The 23,168-nt window shown below is 49.8% G+C and overlaps 1 protein-coding gene across 1 annotated transcript in view; it reads left to right on the top strand.

The window, feature by feature from the left end:
* The first annotated feature begins 288 nt into the window (after positions 1–288).
* Grhl1 (grainyhead like transcription factor 1) overlaps positions 289–23,168 on the top strand; it is a 46,411-nt gene continuing 23,531 nt past the window's right edge. The window contains exons 1-8 of the mRNA XM_036170953.1: positions 289–434; positions 3,918–4,104; positions 5,798–5,871; positions 8,961–9,360; positions 10,299–10,375; positions 12,053–12,209; positions 12,630–12,741; positions 14,117–14,211. Of these exons, the coding sequence (XP_036026846.1) occupies positions 415–434; positions 3,918–4,104; positions 5,798–5,871; positions 8,961–9,360; positions 10,299–10,375; positions 12,053–12,209; positions 12,630–12,741; positions 14,117–14,211 (1,122 nt within the window). The 5' untranslated portion in view covers positions 289–414. The remainder of the gene's footprint in view (positions 435–3,917; positions 4,105–5,797; positions 5,872–8,960; positions 9,361–10,298; positions 10,376–12,052; positions 12,210–12,629; positions 12,742–14,116; positions 14,212–23,168) is intronic.

Below are 23,168 nucleotides of genomic sequence, written 5' to 3'. Positions count from 1 at the left end.
TACGAGCCGGCGCCACCGGGGCCAGCGGCGCACAAGCTCCCCCAGCGCCCGCCGCGCACCGCGTGGCCCCCGCCCTACCCGCCCGGCCCTTCAGACTCCGCCCCCCCTCCAGCCCCGCCATCCCACCAATCAGACGGAGGTCCCCGCCCCCCAGCCCCCGAAGCCCCGCCCCGAGCCGGCGCGTCGCCAGCCAATGGGAGGCCGAGCCCAGCGCCCAGTGCGCGCTGCCCGCGCCGAGCCGGCTCAGAGCGAGAAAAGCGAACCCAACCCGTCGGGGCCGCCGCTCCGGACCCACCGCCTGCCGCCGCGCGCCGCCCGCCGCCGCCTCCTCCCCCCCGGATCGGGTGTACTGTCCCAACCCGAAAGTCCAGTTCTGCGGCCCGGCTGCGGCGAGCGAGCGAGCGAGCGAGCGCGATGACACAGGAGTACGACAAGTGAGTGAGGCGCGGGCGCAAGTCCGGCCAGGGCCCCGGGGGCCACCGCACCTGCCGCCGCGACGGCGCGGGCTCCGGGCGAGGGGCCTCGAGGCCGGGCTGGGCGGGGCGAGCAGGGGGGCGCAGCCGGCCCTCGGCTCGCCGTCGGAGGGCTCCCGGGCCCCGTCACCCATGCAGGGCTCGGTGGGCACGGGTGGACCCCGGGCAGCCTGCTGTCACCTGCCGAGCGAGCTGCGGGAGCGAGGAGAGATCTAGGGGAAGGTGGAAGCGTCCGCTGCCCGCGCGTTTTCTTCACCGGGGCTGCTGTGTGAGAAAACGGCTGTGGGTGTTCTCGGGCCCTTGCATCACCGATGGTAATTACAGAAGACTGTTTCTCCTGTTCGGGAGTATCAAGAGGAAGAAACTGCAAGCAGGGTGATAACACTTAGAGAATTCTTTCGGATCGGGATTGCCTTTTGGGAGTTTGAGAAGCGAGCGAGAACTGTACAGGGGTGGTGTACGTTGGCAGGACGAGGTGGGGGGAGGCACGGAGCGTTCTCGGTTTTACTCGCAACTTTTCTATATTTATAAAGATGCCCTGAAAGTCGGAGCCCGACTATTTCAGCTCATTAAATCTGGAGCTGAGAGTTGGCTTCGTAGTTACTTGTGAAGGGTGAATTTTTCTGATGCCTGTTTTCTGAAGGAGGTTTTTAGCTGTGTGTAGAATCAGCAACAGAATAATCTTGTCTTGTTTAAAAAAAAAAGAAAGAAAGAAAGAAAAAGAAGAAGAAGAAGTTCTATGAGTGCTGGGCTGTCTTGAAGGTCTGAGGCGCATTGGAAAACACCCATGAACCTTCAGGGCAGGAACAACAGCTTGCTGGTCATGAAGGAGTGGACTGCAGTTGTCTGTCTGCTTATTTCTCTACTTTGCCGACAAGGCAAAAGTCCCTAGTGCTAACCTCTTGGCTCGAGGCATACTTTGGAAATATAAAATGCCTTCGGAGTGATTGCAGACAGAAAGCCACTTGGAAAATATTTATTTTTTGATGCTTGTACCAATGTAGGATGGGATGGGAGAAGAAGGAAAGCTTGAAAAACTAGCATTACGACTGCTGAACAAGCCAAGTGCTGTCAGAATCTTCTGGAAGTAGCTATTAGGCTATTAATAATAGCTCAGCCGTACACCAGGGAATCTTGCCAGGGTATCTCACCAGGGTACCGTACCACCATTGGACTCAGGACCCATAGGCTTGGGGAAGGCCATTTTGTGTATTTTTCTTTCTTTGGCTAAAACTTGAGATTTATGGAGATAAGTCTTCTCTACTTTTAAATTTCAAAGTAATAAGCCTGCCTCCAGACATAAGCCCTTAGAATCATCTTCATAGGCACAAGTTAAAGACGTGGACTCTGAGACAGCTCTGCCTTCTGAGGGCAGTCAGAGTTGTTGGATTCTTTTTTCTTCCCTTTTCAAAGATGTCCTCCTTTTCCTCTCTTTCTTCTTTTCTTTCTCTCTTTTTTTTTTTCTTCCTAAATCTCTATCTGTTTTTGAAGGATTTGGGTGACTGCCAAGCCCTAACCTTTGTTGATTACTTGAAAAGATAATCAGACTTTGTAGACTCTCTTTTAGAAAAGGTAGGGTCACCTCTAGGCCATTTACATATTTCACTGGTGTGTTGCAATGAGAACTGAGCCTCGTTCTGCCTGTCAGGACAGCCATCATCCAGAGGAGTTCCAGACACCTCCATTCTTTTCCCCTCGCACACACAAAGAGGACTGCTTCGTCTCGCTAAAGTCAATGTTCCACCTTCTCCCTTCTGTTGACTTACTAAATAGTACTAGCTGAACAGTTGTTGAGACTGTTGACATTTCCAGTTTTTGGAATCGGTAATGTTTGCTTGAATCATTTAAATTAAATCTCCTATAAAGCGTCACTAAAGTCACCATTGATTTTCTGGAATTTTCCCACAAACTGCACTGTTGATGTGAAATAGTTCTTGCCTGATGTGAAAAACTAATAAAGATTTTATTTATTTGGGGGGGAAGGGAGCACTGGGAATTAATCCCAGGAAGCCCTGGACCCTGAGGAGAGAAATCACATGCCCAACACCTGAGCTATGCCATCAGATCCTAAAGCCTAGTTAAGATTTTCTTTTTCACAGTTTATTTACAGTATTGTATGAGTTTGTGTGTGTGCCACACACTGCACACACACACACACACACACACACACACACACACACACACACACATATTCACACTCCTGGAGGTCAGAGGACAGTTTCTGGCAAGTCCTCTCTTTCCTTCGGCCATGTGGGTCTTGGGGATTTCACTTGGGTTCCTTCACCAGCTCAACCATGTCATCGGCTAAGGAGGATTTTTAATGGATTAATTAATTTCTGGTGTGTGTGTGTGTGTGTGTGTGTGTGTGTGTGTGTGTAAGGCAGACAACAACTTGCAGGACTCGGTTCTTTCCTTCCACTCTGTAGGCCCCAGGGACAGAACTTCAAGCCGTCAGACGTAGAAGCAAATGCCTCTGCCCCCTGAGCCATCTTCCCTGGGTCCATGTAAACATGTTTGAAATCAGATTTGTCCACTATTTTCTAAAAAGGCTGATTTCCCTTCCATGGCTTCATTTGTTGTAGGTTGCGTTTATCTCTAAGATAAGTAGTTCACTCCCATGCCAGAAAATTATGCTTCTTTATTGATTTATAGTTCCCTTTGGCTATGTTCCAGGCTCCTTCTTCTAGTAACAGTAGAGTCTTCTGACTTTCTCATCTACCCTGAAGGATTAAGTGAAATGTCCCTTTTGCTTTCGGTCCCTTCTTCCTGCCCCTGTTTCTCGGAAGGCGCTGTTTCAAGTCTTCGGCATCCGCAGGGAAAGGGGGAAGTCATGTGTAGCACCATGGCAAGCCCTGCCTGAGTGTGTTTGAAAAGTACCCATTCCTTGCGTGTCCCTGTGTGTGCCACTGATAGGTGAACGGCCCTGTGTCCTCTTGTGGGTAGTATGGGCTTTGACATCTTCTCGGTGGCTCTGATGGGGGTCCTCGGGTCTGCTGTGCCTTCTGAGCGTATCTTCCATTTGACTCCCTAGGGTCATTGATGGAGCTCACAGGCCACGAGGTGATTTAAAACATGCCTTTAGAAAAAGCGTTTTGTAAATCAAACCTGAGTTTTCTGAATGTTTTTATTTATTCCAAAAATACCTTTAAGAGGAGCGTGGACACCACTTCATTTACTTCATTGAGTTTTCTTTGGGCGGGCCCTCAAAAGGTGTTGGTATTTAATTCGTTATAAAGCAGGAGATGGACCTAGTACTTTGTCCATGCCGGGAGGCCACTGAGCCGCCTCTTACCTGTAATTATCATCTGGCACAGGGCCGTGTGTCCTATTTTATAGGAATGTCAAAGAACTGTCTGTTCAGTTTTGCTGTTTGTTTTTTAAACAGCGAGTAAGCCATCTTGCTACGGGAAATGTGGATTTAACTTTGAATTTCTTCCTCCGAAGCAAAAGGCCGGTGCTGGTTCTTCAGAATGAAGCCCTTTATCCACAGCGGCGCTCCTATACCAGCGAGGATGAGGCCTGGAAGTCTTTCCTGGAAAACCCTCTCACCGCAGCCACCAAAGCGATGATGAGCATCAATGGGGATGAAGACAGTGCAGCTGCCCTGGGCCTGCTCTATGACTACTACAAGGTGGGTTGCGGGCTCCTTAGAACCCCGACGGCGTTCTCAGACGCACCTGATTCAGCAGCCTATAAAACAGTCATTTGCTGAGTGTCGGGCTGGCTGCTTCTGTAGTGACTATAAATAGTTTAATGAGCACTCGGGCTTTCTGTGGTTCAAAGCCGAGCATCCACGATCACAGAATCAAAGGGCGTTTTTAAACAGCTGCTCAGGCCCTAGCTGATGGAGACGCTGCTATAAAAGAAGGTAGCCACGTCTCCCCCAGTTTGAACATTTCAACCAACTTGGTTCCTGGTGCCGTGGAAAGGGGTTGTTGCCAACTGACATGGCTCTCCCCTTCCGGGTGGTCAGGGCAATTGCCTTTTCTGTAACCGCTATCACAAAGCCTTAGGATTGGTTGAGGGAAATGCACATTTTTACAATTCTGAGATCAGGATACATTTATCCTGTCTGCTGCTAGACGGCTGAACTAGCCTTCACTATCATGTGTACTGTGTGGGGGGTTTGCACCAGTCTACCTCATGGTTCTTAACGAAGTCCCAGTAATTCAGCTGCCTCTCACTGATGACCTGTGTCATGCTGGACAGCCCGTGTGTCACTTTGACGGTTCCTGCCACAGACTGTCGTCTCGGGTGCTGGGAAGTGGCCTGTGCCTGTGGTCTCCTGGGCTCGACCAATGGCAGATGCTCAGGAATGGCCATTTGATTTTCTTGATTGTGAGCATCCGCTGCTATTACTTAATAGCTAGCAATGCTTTACAAACAGATTGCTAATCAATCAGACAACACTTAGTTTCATGTCGTGTGTGTGTGTGTGTGTGTGTGTGTGTGTGTGTGTGTGTGTGTACGGAGATGTGTGGGGGAATGTCTGCAGATGAGTGCGGGGGCCCACAGAGGCCAGAAGAGGGAGTTGGATCCTCTGTGGCTGGAGTTATGGGGTGGCTGTGAACTACCTGATGTGAGTGCTGGAATCCGAACTTCCGTGCAAGGGTGCTGCTCACTCTTAACCACGGAGCCATCTCGCAGGCCCCTTGTTTTGTTGTTAATGGTGAAATATGAAAGAGTTCTTGCACCGCAAATATCTCACCTGCATATCACCAACATTTGTGTACCTGTTTGGGCCACATCTCAGGTGGGTAATGTCACAGTGTGCCCAGTGTCCTTTGTCTGCTTTTTGGCTTTGGGGCAAAGAAAAGAAGAGTTATAAAAGAGGTAGGACAGGGCTGGAGAGATGGCTCAGTGGTTAAGAGCACTGGCTGCTCTTCCAGAGGACCCGGGTTCGATTCCCAGCACCCACGTGGTGGCTCACAGCCATCTCTAACTCCAGTTCCAGGGCTTCTGGTGCCCTCTTTTGACCATGGGCACCATTCACTCACTTGGTGCATGGACATAGGTACAGGCAAAGCATTCATACACATAAAATAAAACACGTGTTTTAAAATGTTTAAATAAAGAAGGAAGAAATCCTTACTCACATGACAGACTGCGTGTATGGCGCCCCGAGTCTGTTCAACAGTTGCTTGTGGCCTCTCGCCGCCGTGGTGACCAGGCTAGTAGCTCCTCTGGAGCAGATTGGCGCTCAGCAGATAATCAGGAGTCGAGTGAAGAAGGGAGCCCGCTGGGAAACAAAAGGTTGTTCCTTCAGGTGAAGGCTTCTCCCCTGCATAAAGACCAAATCCCTTTCATTGGTGTTAATGCTTTAGATTCCCAGAGAGCGCCGGGCATCAGCAGCAGCGAAGCCAGAGGGGGAGCACCAGGATCCAGAGCACAGCAAACGGTAAGTGGGGCAGCCGACATACACAGGCGTACACCGTCAAGAGGTGGGGCGGCTCCACCAGGTAAAACCGGAAGGTTCTGGGGGAAGAGACAGTGGAGTGACCCGTCATCTAAGAGTTCGAACCTGTTGTTGACTTGCCTCCGTTACTCTGAGAAGTTCCTGTTTATTTAGGCAGTGTTCCCTTTCCTAGAAAACATTAGCATCCTCTCCTTCTCCAGAGGGAGTTTTTAAAACCTGAAGTCTTTGTTCATCTGGGTTGAGACCCTCCACAGGGGGATGAGACGGGGAAGGGTCTGAACAACCACCTGGCTGTGGTGGCGAATACCTGGAGTCCCAGCACCTGGGAGGCAGAAGCAGGAGGCTCGGGAGTTCTAGCTAGCCTGGGTCTTGGGAGAACCTGCTTCAGACAAAGCAAGGCTCAGCATGCAGCTCTGTGATGGTACACTTGCCTAGCATGGGCAAGGTCCTGGGTTCAGTCCCCGGATCTGCAAAAAGAAACAAAATGAAGCCAAATGAAACAAATAACCAGAAAGAAAAGTTACATCCCAGTGACTCAGGAACAGCCCTCTGAGTAAAACTCAGTGAATTGACATCCAAACTCCTCTTGAAGGCATTTTGGGTTAAAACTTTGGTAGATTCATTACAACTCAGCCATATGGCCATGAAACGTTTTTAAAAGATACATGTTACACTTATTTATTTTATTTGTGTGCATGCACATGTCTGTGGGTGCCAAGGTACACATGTGACAGTCAGAAGGTAGCTTAAGAGAAGTCCCCTCTTGCCATCTGTGGCTTCCGGGTATCGAACTCAAGTTATTAGACTTTGTGGCAAGCACCTTTACCCACTGAATACCCATCTTGCCAGCCTTAGAAACAGCTTTTAAATCAACCCTTGTTTTATTAGTAATAAAAATAAAACAGCTGGGTATGGTAGCATATACCTGTAATCCTAGGTCGCTTAAAGCAGGGGTTCAAGGCCAGCCTGGGCCACGGGAGTCAGATCCCATCTTGCAGGGGAAGGGGACAGAAGCTGATTTAAGGAATGAGTAGTGGTTCGTATTCCACGCTCCTGACAATTATTTCTTTACTGTGGCTGTGGTTACAGGCGCAGACAGTTTTTGGAAGTGGGCATTTATTACATGTAATTTGTTTCATAAATATTTTCCATATTGTTATTTAAAACATGTTTTTTTGGAGAGCAGCTTATTTATAGATTTTATTTTTTACTTTTTATTGTGGATCGTTTTGAGAAATGGTAGAGGCCAGCATATATTCATTGCCAGCCTCAATAGCTCTAATGTTGAAGCTGTTCTTCTCTCTTCCTTAACTCTAGGATAAATTCATGTTTTATTTGATATACTTTTGCTGAGTGTCTGGAGATGAACTCAGAATGCACTTAATTATCAGCCATGTCTAGTCTTTTGCTATGACAAAGACACAGTAAAAACTTTTATTTTGAGACCTGGGTCTTAAGTTGTCTGGGTTGGCCTGCAGCTTTTAATCCTCCTGCCTCAGCTTCTTGATATTTTCTTTAGGATCCGTCCTCAGGAGTGAGTTTACAGTTCAGAGATGTATAAAAATCACCTTGGTTTCGTTCCTTGACGTTTTCAGTTTGTAAGGTTTCAGGAGGCTTTAAAAATGCACTCATGGAAGCCTGCTGGAAGAACACTAGCCAAGCACATAGAGCAGGACTCCGGTTCTGTCCCCGGTACCGGGAAAAAGGCGAGACAAACCAATGAAGAACTCCATAATTGGGCTGGAGTGACAGCCCAGGGTAAAGGACCAGTCAGCTAGAGTTCTGTCCTTGGAACCAGGGAAGAAGGTGGAAGGAGAGAACGCTCCATAGCGTTGACTTCTGACCTCCGCAGGCTGCCACATACATATCGCACGCACGCATACACACACACACACACACACACACCTATACATGCACACATAGGTGTACATACACATACACACACATGTACATGGACACACACAGAGTTGTATACATGTACACATACATACACATATACACACATATTCAAAAATGGTTATTTTTAAAACTGCACATTCATATTACCTAAATATTAAACCACGATTAATTTTGTATAAAATATCTACTGATAAAGTATGATAATGGCTTTTCCTTGGGAAAGGCAGATGGCATCAGTATTAGAAAGCGATGCTTGGCAGCGCTTACTTGTGAGCTGCTGTGTGCTGTGTGCGGTCGTCCCCTGATCTCCGTACTGGGCACCCATGTGAGAGGACAGACACCCGCTGTGCTGGCTAGTTTTTGTCAGCTCAACACAAACCTAGACAAACCTATCTAGGCTGAGGGAATCTTAAATGAGGGATTGCTCCCAGCAGATTGGCCCGTGGCCCTGTCCGTGGGGCATTTTCTTGACTGCTGACGTCAGAGGGCCCAGCCCACTGTGGGCGGTGCCATCCCCAAGCAAGTAGACCTGGGTTATATACAAGGAAGGCAGTGGGAGCAAGCCGGTGAGCAGTTCTTCTGTGGTCTCCGTGAGTTTCGGCCATGGCATCCCTGGATGTCAGACTGTGATCTGCAGGCCTTTCCTCCCCCAGGTTTTGTTTGGTCATGGCGGTTTACCACAGAGACTCCAGCTAGGGCAAATTGTTTTTACGTCTCACAGATGAGAATGGAGTCTGAGAGACAAAATAGCTTGCTCAAGCTGAGGCACAGTTTGTTTGACCCAGTGTTCTCACTCTGGAATCTGCACTCACAGCTTCAGGTTTCTGATAAATACGAAGGTCTACGTTAGGATCGCTGGGACTAGCATGCCCTGGAGGAGCGCTCTGGGTCCCTTGAGAACACCTGTGCTCTTGCTGTGGGTTTTCCTTGACTGACAGCTGTGAGGTCGTCACCGGGAATGGGTCCTTCCTCCGGCTCCTGTTTAGTTGGGGTCTGTCCAGTGTATAGCTGCTGTGGGGAGCCCAGACCATCAGAGTGGTGGGTTACCTGGAGCACGTGCTCAGTGTACATAGAGCCGTGGTTGGAGCCCCAACACCCACTCCTTTCAAACCATCAAAGCCCTGTATCAGCACCAAGGTTGAAAATATAATGTCCTTTCTCCTTTCTCGAAGAACCGGCATGCCAAATGTGACGGAGCAGCCCCTCATTTCTGCTGGAGAAAACAGGGTGCAGGTCCTGAAGAATGTGCCCTTCAACATTGTCCTCCCCCATGGCAACCAACTGGGCACTGATAAGAGAGGCCACCTGACAGCTCCTGATACAACAGTCACTGTCTCCATAGCAACCATGCCTACCCACTCCATCAAGACAGAAATCCAGCCGCACGGCTTTGCTGTGGGCATCCCCCCATCCGTGTACCATCCTGAGCCCGCCGCCGCCGCCGAGCGCGTGGTGGTGTTCGACCGAAGCCTCAGCACTGACCAGTTCAGCTCCGGCACTCAGCCTCCCAACGCTCAGCGGAGGACTCCAGACTCCACCTTCTCAGAGACCTTCAAGGAGGGCGTTCAGGAGGTACAAAAGACAAAAACATCTTCCTAAGACGGCAGCATGTTTGTCTAAGTATTGGGTTCCACCTTTTCCTGGTTATGTAAGCTTGAAACTTAGCCCAGAATGAGTGGATCAGGAATAAAAAGATTTTTTTTTTTTTTTTAAGAGAAAGGCCTGTAGGTATAATTTGTAAGCTAAACCGACAAATCCAAAAATTATCATCAAGGGCACATGGGTAATCTTACCAGCAGCTGAGTTAACAATTATGGTTTCCGCTAAGAGGTTTGCTGGGGAGAGAGAAAGGAAGCCTGTGTATAATCTTCCGACCACAAGTGTATTCTCATAGTGTTTCTTCAGCTTTCGTCCTAGACCCGAGAAAGCTCCCAAAGCCAGCCAGTATGTGGCGGCTCTGTCGCCTCTTCGCTGGGCGCTGCTTGTTTCGAGGCATAATCCAGGGTTGGAGGTGGTCATCAGGGCACTCCATAAGTTCCAGAGAGTTGGAAGGGTCCGATCACGCAGACCTCACTTGGGGAGAAGAGAGGCACTTAGGGTGTTGGAGGCGGGTCTTACCACCCCTGAGGGTCTTTTAGGTGTAGAAACTGACACTTTCCAGGAAAGGGTAGCAGACTTGCCCGGCCCTGGTGCAAACTTGACTACTGACCCTTGTATTTTGGCTGCAGATTCTAGACTCTAAACATTGAACTTGAACTCAGAGATCCACCTGCCTTTGCCTCCCAAATGCTGGGATTAAAGGTGCAAGACACACCACCAGACTGATATTTATTTTTTGTGACTTTCTTAATTTAAATTTTTTAAATAGATTTAAAATTCTCACTTTGAAATGAGCCTCAAAAAAGGGTTGTAGGTTACCATATGCCACACACTGTATCCATACCGGACCTTGGTCATTAGTAACCATGATGATAGTTAAATGGTCGTGGCTCACTCCATTGATATTTCAGGTTTTCTTCCCCTCGGACCTCAGTCTTCGGATGCCGGGCATGAATTCAGAGGACTATGTGTTTGACAGTGTTTCTGGGTAAAAGTTGTCTTTTTATTTGACTTTTGAATTTTCAGCCTCTGTGGCCACTTCTCCTTCTGGTGCGTTGGTCCTGACACATCCGAGGTGCCTTTGGCCCGCTTTCGCCCTCTCTGACTCTGCCAGCTGTGGCTTTCCCTTGGGTAGGGAACTTTCCCTGTGGTGATTCTATGTGGGACTCTGGGTTTCGCCTCCCTGGCTCCTGGTGTTGGTACTTTTTTTCCTCCCTGGCTCCCTTCTGTGGTGTAGCGGGATGAAATCTCAAGGAGAGATGGGAATTAAGGTAGATCACCGGGCCATCTGTTCCCAAAACTGTGCATACAGTTGACAGTTTAGGGGTAAGTTAAGTGAACAAAGGACTTTATTATCTTTGTTAATGATAAAATAAACAAACGTAACTTTCTCTTCTGACCTGACCACTTATTTTTAGCTTAGCAAAACTGCACCCTAGCCTGGGAGTAGGAACACTTTCTAGGTTCATGGAGAACCTAGAAATATCAACACCTCAAGATTGTTTTTAAAGTTTAGGATTTCATTTTTTATTTTATGTGTCTAAGTGCATCATATTTTGCAGTTAAAAAAACAAAAACAAACAAACAAACAAACAAAAAACAAGGGCATTGAGATGGCTCAGTGGGTAAATGTGTTTGCCGCCTAGCCTGATGATCCTAAGTTCAGTCCCTGGAGGCAGCAAGGTGGAAGTAGGGGACCTTCTACAAGGTGTCCTCTGACCTCCACACACATTCTAGATAGATAGATAGGTAGGTAGATAGAGAGATAGATAGGTAGGTAGATAGATAGATAGATAGATAGATAGGTAGGTAGGTAGATAGATAGATAGATAGATAGATAGATAGATAGATAGATAGATAGACAGACAGACAGACATGCAGGATTTAGACTTCCTTTATAAGCGTGTCCCAAGATGTAAGGGTCACACACTCACAAACATTATGTGTGGGGTAGAGCTGGCAGGCTTTCCCTGTGACATGTCAGGCAGTGTACACTTCAGGCTCTGTCAGCTAGACAGCCTCTCTAGTTCTGTGAGTAGCCGGCCTTGCGATCATAATGAAAAAAAGGGTCTGCAGATAAGGCATAAGCGAGTGGTACGGCTGTGTTCTAATAAAACTTTATTTAAAAAGTTTTGTGATTGGCTGATATCTGGTCTAGTGCCTGTCTAGAGACAACTTGCAGACGGAAGCTACAGGGGAGTGCTAGCAGGCAAATGACAAAGTGTTGTGCTCCCAAATGACCGAGTACCATGCTCCCAGCCCGTTTGCAACCTTTGTTCCACAAAGACCAGATTGGCAGCCAGCCCCGGGAGGTTCCTGCCACCACCTTCCAGTTCCTGATGCCATTTCTAGCCCCAGCATCCAAATGGCCAGTTGTTGACATTACATCATTACATAGAACTTGTAATCAGTATTTTGTAGCCACTGTCGGAGACTTTCTGGTCACCAATGGTCACTAAGCACTTGTGTTTGGATCCTGTCTATCAAGAAAAGGGGACACGCGCTGTTCCTAACATGGTGTCATCTGCTGGATGTTTGCTGATGGTCTTCTGTCTCAGTAATACCCTGACACACACACACACATACACACGTCACTTCAGGACTAAGGTGTACCAGAAGTTTCCAAGAGACTGACCTGGAAACCTGCTGCTTCTGTGTCCTGCAGGAACAACTTTGAGTACACCCTCGAAGCCTCCAAATCACTTCGGCAAAAGCAAGGGGACAGCACCATGACTTACCTGAACAAAGGCCAGTTCTATCCTGTCACCTTAAAGGAAGTGAGCAGCAATGAAGGGATCCACCACCCGATCAGCAAAGTTCGAGTAAGTTCTGTACCTGCGACTGCTCTCCGAGAAGCTGCTGTCAGAGGCCCTGGTTCCTAATACCCCAGGTCCTTGTAACTGAATATAGGCCTGAAAGTGCCAGGGCTTGTGGATTGTGTTTGAGGATTAGTTTTACCTTTAGTCCTGTGTCTCTGTGAGTGATTGCACACGATAGAGATGCCCTGGGCAGCATCGGCTCCCTTGGAACTGGAGTTACAGGCTGTTGTAAGAGGCCCAGATGTGGGTGCTGGGAACAGAATTCCGGTCCTCTGGGAGAGCAGCAAGTGTTCAGAACTACTGGGCCATCTCTCTAGTCCCCCACAGTGTAGCTTTAAGTCTTAACTGTAAGATCTAGTAACAGACTTCCCCGGGAGCTGCTCCCCCGTGGATTTCCAAATGCTGCACGGATCTCGTTCCCAGAGCGTGATCATGGTGGTCTTCGCCGAGGACAAAAGCAGGGAAGACCAGCTGAGACACTGGAAGTACTGGCACTCCCGGCAGCACACGGCCAAACAGAGGTGCATTGACATCGGTGAGTGGCCGGAAGCCCACCTTTGCTCTCGGAGGCTCGGGGCCCAGCCTACCAAACCCAGTTGTTTTTGGCATTGATGAACTTCCTGCCGAAAGCATTTGAATTCTGATGCCAGCCACAGATGTGTTCCAGGCAGTGTCCTGTGCCTCCTGGAATCAGGGCTCTGTCCTTACTTCCTTCTCGGGGCCTGTGCCCAGGCAGTGGTTGGCCATGTGACTCTGGAGCCAGGAACTCTAGCCAGCTGATGTAGGAATATCCCTCTTTCAGCCTGGAGTTTTCCCCCTTCTCTGCTGTGCTGGGGATGGAGCCTGGGACTGCACACATGCTAGACAAGCGCTCGACCATCGAGCTACACCTCCCCAGTCTGCACATTTTGGAGGGGGGGTGATGTCGTCTTAGAAGATGCTTGGTTTTCTGCGGAGATAATGATAAAGAGATTTCCAGATGTGTAAAAGGAAACCACTTCTCCAGCTAGGCCCTGAGCTAGGGTGCTGATCTCACTGGTCTGTAATAATCCAGGGGTGGATGCCCAGGGTTCAGCTCTACAAACTTCAGTTCCCTTCCGGTTTCCAGTCTTACACAACACCATCATCTACCCACAGATGGCTGCCCACCTGGGGGCTCCTGCCATCATCTGTCCACAGGTGGCTGCCCACCTGGGGGCTCCTGCCATCATCTGTCCACAGGTGGCTGCCCACCTAGGGGCTCCTGCCATCATCTGTCCACAGGTGGCTGCCCACCTGGGGGCTCCTACCATCTACCACAGGTTGCCATCCACCTGGGGCTCTACCATCATCTACCCACAGATGGTTGTCCATCTGGGGCTTCTGTTTCTCTGTCTTCTGAAATTCTCAGGCTCTCTTTTCTGTAAGAATCAGAGGAGCTGAGTTCTCTCTTTGTTGGGACAAAGTCTTTCAATCTACTCAGGCTGGTCTCAAACCCTTTGCATATCCCAGGATGCCCTTGAATTCACACCAAAATCTTCCAGCTTCGGCCTCCCAGTTTCTGGGATTATAGGCATGTGCCTCTACACCCAGCTTAGAAGATCTGAGTTCTAATCTTGCTTCCAGAGATCAGTTTTGGCATCTTAAGACCATGCTTAAACTTTTTAGACTTAAACTTCCTAATTTTGACCCAATGATAATGGAATTAACTTACTAAGCTTGCCCGTATTTAAAAAAAAAAAAAAAAAAAAAAAGGGTCCTGGGATTATTTTTCCTCCTTTATTTTAGAATTTCTTTCAACCCAACAAAATGCTTATTTAAATTGTCCAGAGGATAATGCAGAAAACTGAGTATTTCTTTGCCTGCTGTGATATCTCACATTGAAACTAACAATGGTGACTTTTTTTTTTCTCGTCCAATGCTTCACGTAGCCGACTACAAAGAAAGCTTCAATACTATCAGCAACATTGAAGAGATTGCTTACAATGCCATTTCCTTCACCTGGGACATCAACGATGAAGCGAAGGTATTTCGTAACGTCAGGGTGTGCCCTCCCAGCTGATAGAGAAGTAGGAGGCGCTTCCTGATTTCACAGCTGATCTGTTTTGTAGTTTTACACTCGTCCCCTCCTAGAGCTTATGAAACTGTCCTTGCAGTTCCCACCCTCCTCCGAAGCAGCGTTTTTCTGGCCGCGGTCCCTCAGCGCAGAGTCCATATGTGACACCTCCAGGCTGAGCTGTCACCTGCCCGCGCCTCCTGTCTGACCCCCGGGTCCACCCAGGCCCTCTTTCCCTTGGCTTCACTTCCTCATTTGCAGAGTAGCATTCATACTCTGCCCTCCCTCCATTCCGGGATGTAAGGATTAGTGCGGCAGCATCCCGTCAGCCAGGTGGGGTTCCTGCCACAGGGGTAAATCCAAGTTAGCAGCAGTGCCCATTTCCCACGGTTGCCAAACCTAACCTCGGGAGCGTCTTCCGGCCCGCGCGTTGACAGTGCACAGTTGTCTCCATTCAGAGAGTCACCTGGATGATTTTCTGGGACTTTTCAGGGGATTCCTAGGGACAAGCAAGCGTATTCTTCAGTTATGTCTCCCTTCCCATGACGGTCTCTCCATTCTCTTCATTAAAATCATTGCAGTCTTGCTGGGCAGTGGTGGTGCACACATTTAATTCCAGCACTCAGGAGGCAGAGGCAGAGGCAGAGGCAGGCAGATCTCTGAATTCCAGGCCAGCCTGGTCTACAGAGCGAGTTCCAGGACAACCAGGGCTACAGAGAGAAACCCTGTCTCAAGAAAAAACAAAAAGAAAAAATACTGAGTTCTGGCATGCAGTTACTTTAGAAATCAGAGCCCCAGAAACCCTTAGACAGGTGTTGGGGAAGGTCCATCACAAGCTTTGGTTGTAAGATTAGTAAACCTTCCCTTCAGGGTTCCCATGCATGGTCTGATCACCTTCCTGCCATTTTCACCCTCTCCTTTACATCCTTCTATTTATGCAGGCAGAATTTTAATCTCTATTGAGAGTGTAGGCCTTATAAAGCATGCCTGATCCCCAGCATCTCTTGCCTGCTCTCCCCAAAAGAAAAGAAAAATTTTAAATTTATGGGACAAGACACTGCATTAGAAGCTTATGGTTATCAGGGCTTGCTTCCATTTCTGTTGCTTAAAATTGCTTTTAAAAATCAAATAATGTGGCCAGGTGTGGTGGTACACGCCTTTACTCCCAGCACTCAGGCGGCAGAGGCAGGGGGATTTCTGTGAGTTCCAAGCCAGCCTCTTGCTACATAGTGAGTTCCAGGTCAGAGCCGGAACTCCATAGTTGAGAACCTGTCTCCAAAAAAAAAAAAAAAAAAAAAAAAGAAGAAAGAAAGAAAAGAAATCAAACGATAAGATTCTCGGGAGTCACATGCAGTTAGTTCTCTGTCCCGAGTGCCCTGGTGGTTGTATCTAAAGCAAAGGGCATCCTTCCACTGTGTGAGACAGTCTGCAAGAAGCTCTGGGGGCTGCAACTGTGCCTCCCCCCCCCCCCCCCCCCCGTCCCCCACCGCTCCGTCCAGATGTCAGCTGGCTGCTCCCTCCAGAGCTGGTACTGGATTCCGTTTTCTCGAGGGGCTGCCCAGGGAAGCATGCGACTTCCTGTATGCTTGTCTCAGTTATTTTGCAACTTAAAACTGTGATAGGACTTAGTGTGCGGCTTCTAAGAAGCCAGGTAAGAGGAGCTGGCGGCCATGCCCTCTGGGCGCTTCTGGTCTCAGGCTCCTGAGAAGTGTTTCCTGCTTCACTGGGAATCTGGGGAGCCGCAGCAAGGAAACACTGTTCGAGTTCTCTATTCTGACTTACCGTGACCCATGTCTGTCCCTAGCTGTGGAGGGAGGGAGTTGTTTGTTTGTTTTTTGCACCTTTACTACTATTGAAAAAGCAAAAGGCTGATGAGGCTGGTTCTGTCTCTTGGGTGTGGCCGGCGTTAATAAGCACTTGTCAGGGCCTTGGAGATCTGGGCTGGAAGGACCTGCATTTGGGCAGGGCGCTCTGCGTACCTGATGTGTCACTCGAGGGTGGGAATAAGGAAGGCTGAGAAAACAGGGGCAGCAGGCTGTGTGCTGAAGGCTGACGGGGACAGAACTGCTCCCGCTAATGCAGAGGCAGAGCTGGCTCCCTCCTCTTACCCACTCAGAGCCTGCACACAGCCCTCTCCTGCTCCTGGGACATGGTGGTGTGTGCCATTTCTTAATGAGGCTGCTCCCTTTTGAAGCTGATACCAGACATCAGTTTCAGGCATGTGCTGGAATCCAGCAAGTCGATTCTTTGCTCTCCCTAGCCAAGTCCATGCTTCTGTTTTCATACTTAAAGTAATTAATGCCTCGAGGTTGCTAGAGTGAGTAGGTGTGCATGCAGAATCCTGTAGAGTCGGGGTGTTTTGTTTACTTACTTTATGAAAGTATCTGCCTTCTGAAATGGCTCCCTTTCTTGTTCTCACATAGATATGTTCGTTTTTAATTAATTCATTGTTTTCTTAGTAGTGCTGAGAAGTAAACCCAGGGAGGGCTTCATGCTTGCTAGGCACTTGCTCTACCGTGAGCTATACTCCAGCCCAATATATGTTAATTCCTGATTGTCTCGCACAAGCGTCCAGGTTGGTGGGAGCTGTATGGCATTCCTTTTCTCTGACTTCTAATGGTAACATCCACCCTCTGGCATGCCAGCATGAGTAGATCCAGGATTCTGACCAGTATCTTTCTCTGAGTCCTACCTGTTCATGGGCTTCTGCCTCTTAATTGGATGTCGTAGTTTTGAGAACACACAAAGGTAAATCATGAGTGTCTTGACTGGTGTGCTCCTTGGGAAAACACTACTCCAGCCTGGACTCAACTCAGGAGTGTGCCCGTGCACGGGCAGTTCATGGATGTAAGCAGGAACCTGCTGGGGCCACAGAAGTTAAGGGAAAAGCCGTTTGTTTTTACAGCAGAGGTAGAAAGGGAAGCTGCTTTGAAAACTAGGGATGTCTGGGTGTGGTGACACACGCATTTTATCCCAGCATTCGGGAGGCTGAGACAGGCGGACCTCTGTGTTTGAAGCCAGATAGGTCTGCATGGCGAGTCCAGGACCAGCCAGTGCTGCACGGTGAAAGACGTTCATTGGCAGCTGGCGGACAGGTTACAGTTCCTCTACACAGTGGCTCCGGTTTCTTCCCTAACACTGCGTGGCCAAGCTGGGCTACTGGACATAGTTCAGCAGGAAGCAGCAGCATCTGCATTTGGACCTTCAAAGACTACCAAGGTGCTCAAGTGTAGGATTCGTAGGGAAAGACATGAGGGCCAGAGAAGGAAGACGAGGGGGTGAGGAGCCGGCCTACAACAGAGTGGGCGCATGCTCAGCTGCATGGGCACCCCCTTGAGCCAGCAGGTCCCTCCCTCCCTGCAGGAGCCAGGCTTTGTCCAGCTAGTGGCTGATGCTGCAGCAAGGCTAGCCACAGACTCCTGACTCCAGGTCTGGGGTTCCAGACTGTACCACCGTAACCGCAGCTCACCCAGGTCACGCACTAAGTGGACGTTTGTGGAGCAGCCTAAGACCTTCAGTGTAGCATCACCGTGTCAAGGGAAAATGTGCGCGTTACTTCACACGAAGTTTGGAGATGAAAGTCTCAGGCGAGGTCTCTACAGTAGCCCTCGTAGGAGAGAAGGATTGTGGGTCTGCTGGAGCTCCTGGCCTAGAGTCTGCTCTTATCCGGCTTGGGTCATAAACCTGAAGTGTTTACAGCAGCACTGAATTTGGTTAGTGATAGGAAGGGGAAGCCCAGAGGTCTAAAATAAATAGTGGGAAGAGAGGGGAGGGAGAACGAAGTCCTGTGTGTGACTGTTCCTCACAGGCTGGGCTGTCCCTCATACTGTGCTGGGCTGTCCCTCACAGGCTGGGCTGTCCCTCATACTGTGCTGGGCTGTCACTCACAGGCTGGGCTGTCCCTCATACTGTGCTGGGCTGTCCCTCACAGGCTGGGCTGTCCCTCACACTGTGCTGGGTTGTGCTGGGGCATTTCGCTGTGTTCACACTCCACCCAGCACCATGTAGCAGCGCTTAACCCTTTCAGGCCAGCGTTGTGGACTCACTGATAGACATGACTCTAGAAAACACTTGGATGATAGTCAGCTGCAGAGGAGTGGAGATTATAAACCGAAAAGCAGCTGGTCCTGGACAGCAGCATCAAGGAAGGTCATCTAGCGGTGGCCTGGGCGTGGCTCTGGTCACAACCAAATAGACAGAACGGCAAAGAAGATGGTGGTGGTTCAGCGCACAGCCCCGCCTCTCTCTGCTGTTTGCTCTAGACACGATCTTTGTGAATATTACACTATTTAAGGATGTGAAAGACCCCGGGGATACCGAATCTCTAACCAGTAAGTTTCCCTAGTACTGATGATCTAAATGATCAGCGTTTCAGGTAGAGTGTGTTGTGGCTACGCCCCCGGGGTGGGTGATACCAGGGAGCGCTCGCATAGAACCTGGTGTGCTTTGCATGTGGTGCCTCCAGTGGCTTAAGGCTGCCGGGGCTCGGGGTCTTTTCCCACCACTCTGCTGCAAGCCCCCGGTGCAGTCTGTGAATTGCCACCAGACCTCTTTCAGAAGGAGGCTGATTATCTCAGTGTGTGACCAGGCTGCTCACTGACCAATGGGACCGCAGCAGCTTTCCATGCTGGGACCCGTCTGTGGGTGTGACAGGTCAGTTGCAACACACTTCATCTCTCCCTGGTTAGCTTCCTCCCGTTTCTTGCCTCCCACGCAGGGCACAGGCTGAGGGGTTAGGGCAGGGGTGAGGGCGGTCAGAGGCACAGCATCATCCCGTCCCTGGAAAAGCTGTGGGGTGGGACTGTAGGCTTTCACAGCTCCTTGTAGTCCAGCTGCTCTGAGGGGGGCTCACAGGACTGTGGGCGGTTGTTCTGGAACACAAGTGTTCTGTCATGGAAAGGCTCGTGTTACAAAATAAAGAGGATTGAACCGATTTGACGCCTACCCTGAGGTCCCATAAGCTTTACCTTGAGGACTCCTGTGTTTAGGTGGAGTGACGAAGTCTTTCATTCCGTCTCCTGGTCTCGGCAAGAGCCAGTGGAGTTCCTGGGGCGGGGCCATCAAGGCTGGATGCTGTGAAAGGGGTGTGGCCACCCCGGTAACTTGAACTTGGGATGTTTTGTGTGTGCTTGTAGGGTGCTCAGCTTCTGAGTTTAATGACAGTTTGTTGTTTTGTCTGAGCATAATGTTTGGAATTCATTGTGAGAGTGTTTTTTTTTTTTTTAATGTGTTTAGACTGAACACACTTGCATTTAAAGGGATTCCATTCTAGTGAAGCATCAGTCGGGCGATGTTAAAATAAGGTGGTGCCATGTTTGGTTGCATTAAGCTGGGACAGGTTTGGTTTGTTTTACAACTTTAAATTTCCAGTGTGAATGGGAGGGCAGGAGGGGAGAGAGAAATGAGTCACATATTATGCTTGTCATTGCGATGAGGCCGCGATGGCAGGAGACTTAAAGTGTGTACTTGCCAGGCTGCTTAAGTGGAAACACATTAGGAAACACTGTTACTTTTCAAAGAAAGGACATGGGCCAGCAAGGTAGTTAGCTGGCAAACAACAATCCCAGTCCAACCCCCTGGACCCACATGGCCTAAGGAGAAAACAGACCCCACGCTTTCTCCTCTGACCTCCACATCCCCACACACATATCCTAAAAGATAAATATCCTTAGAATGACAGCGAGGAAGTGACGTTCAGAGCCCAGGCAGACCATGGGTTATCTATACACAGACTCCTGGCCTTCCACCTCCAAACGGAGGCTTTCCTAGCTGCCAAGTGTCTCCGCGGCAGTCAGAGACACCTTCGGCTGGCCCTCACCCTCAGGCACACGGGAGATAGCCACCTGCTTGATGTAACTGCAAAGATTTTCTCTTGTGTCGTTGAAAACACATTTAGGGTTGAGGAGATGGGTTAATGGGTAAAGAGCTCGAGGACCGGAATGCAAGCGCCCGGCAGAAGCTGGTGTGCCTGTGCACATCTGTAACGCTGGTGTGAACGGCAAAGACTGGATTGCTAGGGTTTGCTGGTTTCTGGGCTAGCTCCGGCCGGTTCCAAGAGAGACCCTGTCTCAAGGGACTAAGACAGAGTGTTTATTGGCAGAGCAGAAATAGTTCATCCTTCTCTGGCCTCTGGGTGTGCACACCACACCCACACACACATTAAGTAAATAAATAAAGATAAAACACTCATTAAAGTAAAAATGTTAAAAACATCCACCAAAGAAAGCGATACACGCCTTTATACAGTGAGACATCTGAGAGCGGATCTGTATTAAAAATGCCAAGATCAGGCCGGGCGGTGGTGGCGCACGCCTTTAATCCCAGCACTTGGGAGGCAGAGGCAGGCGGATCTCTGTGAGTTCGAGGCCAGCCTGGGCTATAGAGTGAGTTCCAAGAAAGGCGCAAAGCTACACAGGGAAACCCTGTCTTGAAAAACCAAAAAAACAAAACAAAACAAAACAAAACACACACACACACACACACACACACACACACACACACACACACACACAAAACAAAACAAAACCAAGATCCTTTCCTTGAGGCCGCCGCTCCAGGTACCACCACAAGGATGATTTCTCTTTGAGGCTCTTCCTTTAAAAGCTGGGGCTTTGGGGGCTTTGCTGCCACACTACGTCAGTGTGTACAGCGTAGTGTCTAAGCAAGAGGTTCTGCTAGTTGTAAACTGAAGCACTCCGAGTCATGGCGGGACTTTAGAACCCAGGTAACAATATGAGCATTTATTCAGCGTGTGCCTGAGGGCGAGGGCCGGGCCGAAGGTGTCTCTGACTTGCTTCGGAGACACTTGGCAGCTAAGAAAGCCTCCGTGTGGTAGTGAAACCTGTATCCTGTGGAACGAGTTTCAGGCAGCCCTGTCCATTTAGACACCGTTTGTGCTGTCGCTGGAGTTACGTGTTTTCTTTTTGGGGTGGGGTGGGGTGGGGGGGGGGGGTGAATTTCTGCCCTTCCCCCACCCCGCCACTCTGAGGAGACAATGAACGCCTCTGTGGAGACTTCTCCTTTGACAGCTTGTCAACCTAACCTGCCATCTTGTGTTTCTTCCTGGAAATCCCATCTGTGGCTCTCTGTCCTCTCAGGCAGGTTTGCCACTCATGTGTTCTATTTTGTGTTTTAATTTTTAACCCAAAGGAGAGCAGCCGTGGCTCTGGCCTGACGGAGTAGAGATTTGGAGGCAACGCGGGGCCTTGGAGTCAGGGGTTCTTGTGAATAGCGGCCTTTCCCACAGGTCACCCCCCCCCCCCCCGGCCCCTCTGCTGTAATCCACAGACTCTGCGCCTTTAGCTTCTAGAACACTGGGTTGACAGTCAGCTTGCCTGCCGAGTCTCCTTTGTGACCTCTGTGCCCGCTCACCTGTCCTGTTGTGTGCTCTGGGGGTGGAATGTGGTCTGTGTGTGCCTGGAGTCACGCCCCCATACAGAGCTGCATGTTTCCGAGCACACACTCTGCTGATTTGGGACACATCTGCCAAGTGTCCTCAGGTTCAGCAGGTCTTGCATATGGAACACAGAGGAAAGGGAGCAGGCTAGTCCCTCTGCGTGTGTTCTCCTCTCTGCCTCTCTTTTATCTCGGTGACTTTTCCCCTGGCACTCTGCATGGCACAGAAACCGAGACACTGTGTGGGCGGTGTGGGAAGCGGGCTGTGGCAACAGCCTTGCTGACTGGACCTTCTCCCACCTTCAGGGAACGCCCCTCCTGGCCTGCCGTGGGAAGGCTGCGATTCAGTCCTTTTTCTCCTCCCACGGCCCTGCCCGCCCCACCCCTTCCTGCCCGCTGGTCTCTTTTCTTTTGATGGTCATTTGATCGTCTGAGAAGGCGCAGGAGTGTTCCGTTCAGCTGTGCCCTCGCAGCCCTCCGAGCAGTTGGGGCAGTTGGCGCTGACGGTGGCCTTGTGGTTGTGCTGTACTTAGGCCATGCAGCCGCCTGCCCGTCAGAGCAGGGGCAGGTGGGGCGCACCCTGGATTATCTGGCGCATCAGCAGTGGAACTGGATGCGGCTGAGTGGGTGACTCAGTCCCGATACTGTCTCGGGGCCACACACTCATTAACTGCACGTGGCCTGGGCAGCCAAGGCAGGGAGGAGGCAGAGCTGAGGGGGAGGTGGGAGGCCGGTCTGTTTGTTTGTTCTGCTCAGGGTCGGGGGTGGGGGGGTGGGGGGAGGAGGGCAGCGTAAAGCCCAATAAATGTTCCCTGCTAATTAGACCTCGCCAAGAACTGGGTCGTGATTTACAGTTTAAAGTCTTGCCTACCCTATCAGCTTCGATCCAGGTTCTCAACTTCATTGAAATGTACTAGGAAAATGGTGATTTTACTCTCTTTAAGTAGTGCTATTGGGAATGAGGGGGAATTTTCATTTCAGCTATCGGTCAGCTTCTCCCCATGAAGAGCTGCTTAGACCTTTCCACTGATTTGGATAAGTAAATTTGAACTTATCCTACAGTTTCTACTTGTTTTTAGAAGATAGATTACATTCTAGAAAGGGTCTTGTAGATATTCTCTGTATTTGACTGAGTTGAATTTTGATATAAAAAATGAGATTCCCAAGGCCACTGGGACTGTATCCAAGATGGCTGTCTCTGTGTCTCCTGGAGCCATGTGGCCATCGGCTAAGTCCTGTGACTTACTTGCGACAAGTAGGAAGTTTGGCAGAGAGAGGCTGTTTGGTTTGAAATAGAGACCTTTAACTTCCTGCCTCATGATCAAGGTGACCTTCCACTCCGTGTTCTGTCTGGCTGTCCATTTTCCCCACCTTCCCAGTCTCCAGTTTTCCATTGGTGCCTCTCCATGAGTGGCCAGGGAAGACACTGGTTCTGGCGTCCCGAGAGCTGGTCCTACCAGGGCTTTGCCGTCCGTTTTCTCTCTTCCTCCATCACTGTCCCCTAGCCCTGAACCTCACAGCTTGGCCCTGTC

Source organism: Onychomys torridus, chromosome 21 (assembly GCF_903995425.1).
Source record: "Onychomys torridus chromosome 21, mOncTor1.1, whole genome shotgun sequence".
In the NCBI taxonomy this organism is placed as follows: Eukaryota; Metazoa; Chordata; class Mammalia; order Rodentia; family Cricetidae; genus Onychomys; species Onychomys torridus.
Note: the sequence above shows the minus strand (reverse complement) of the source record. Positions and strands in the feature narration are given on the sequence as shown.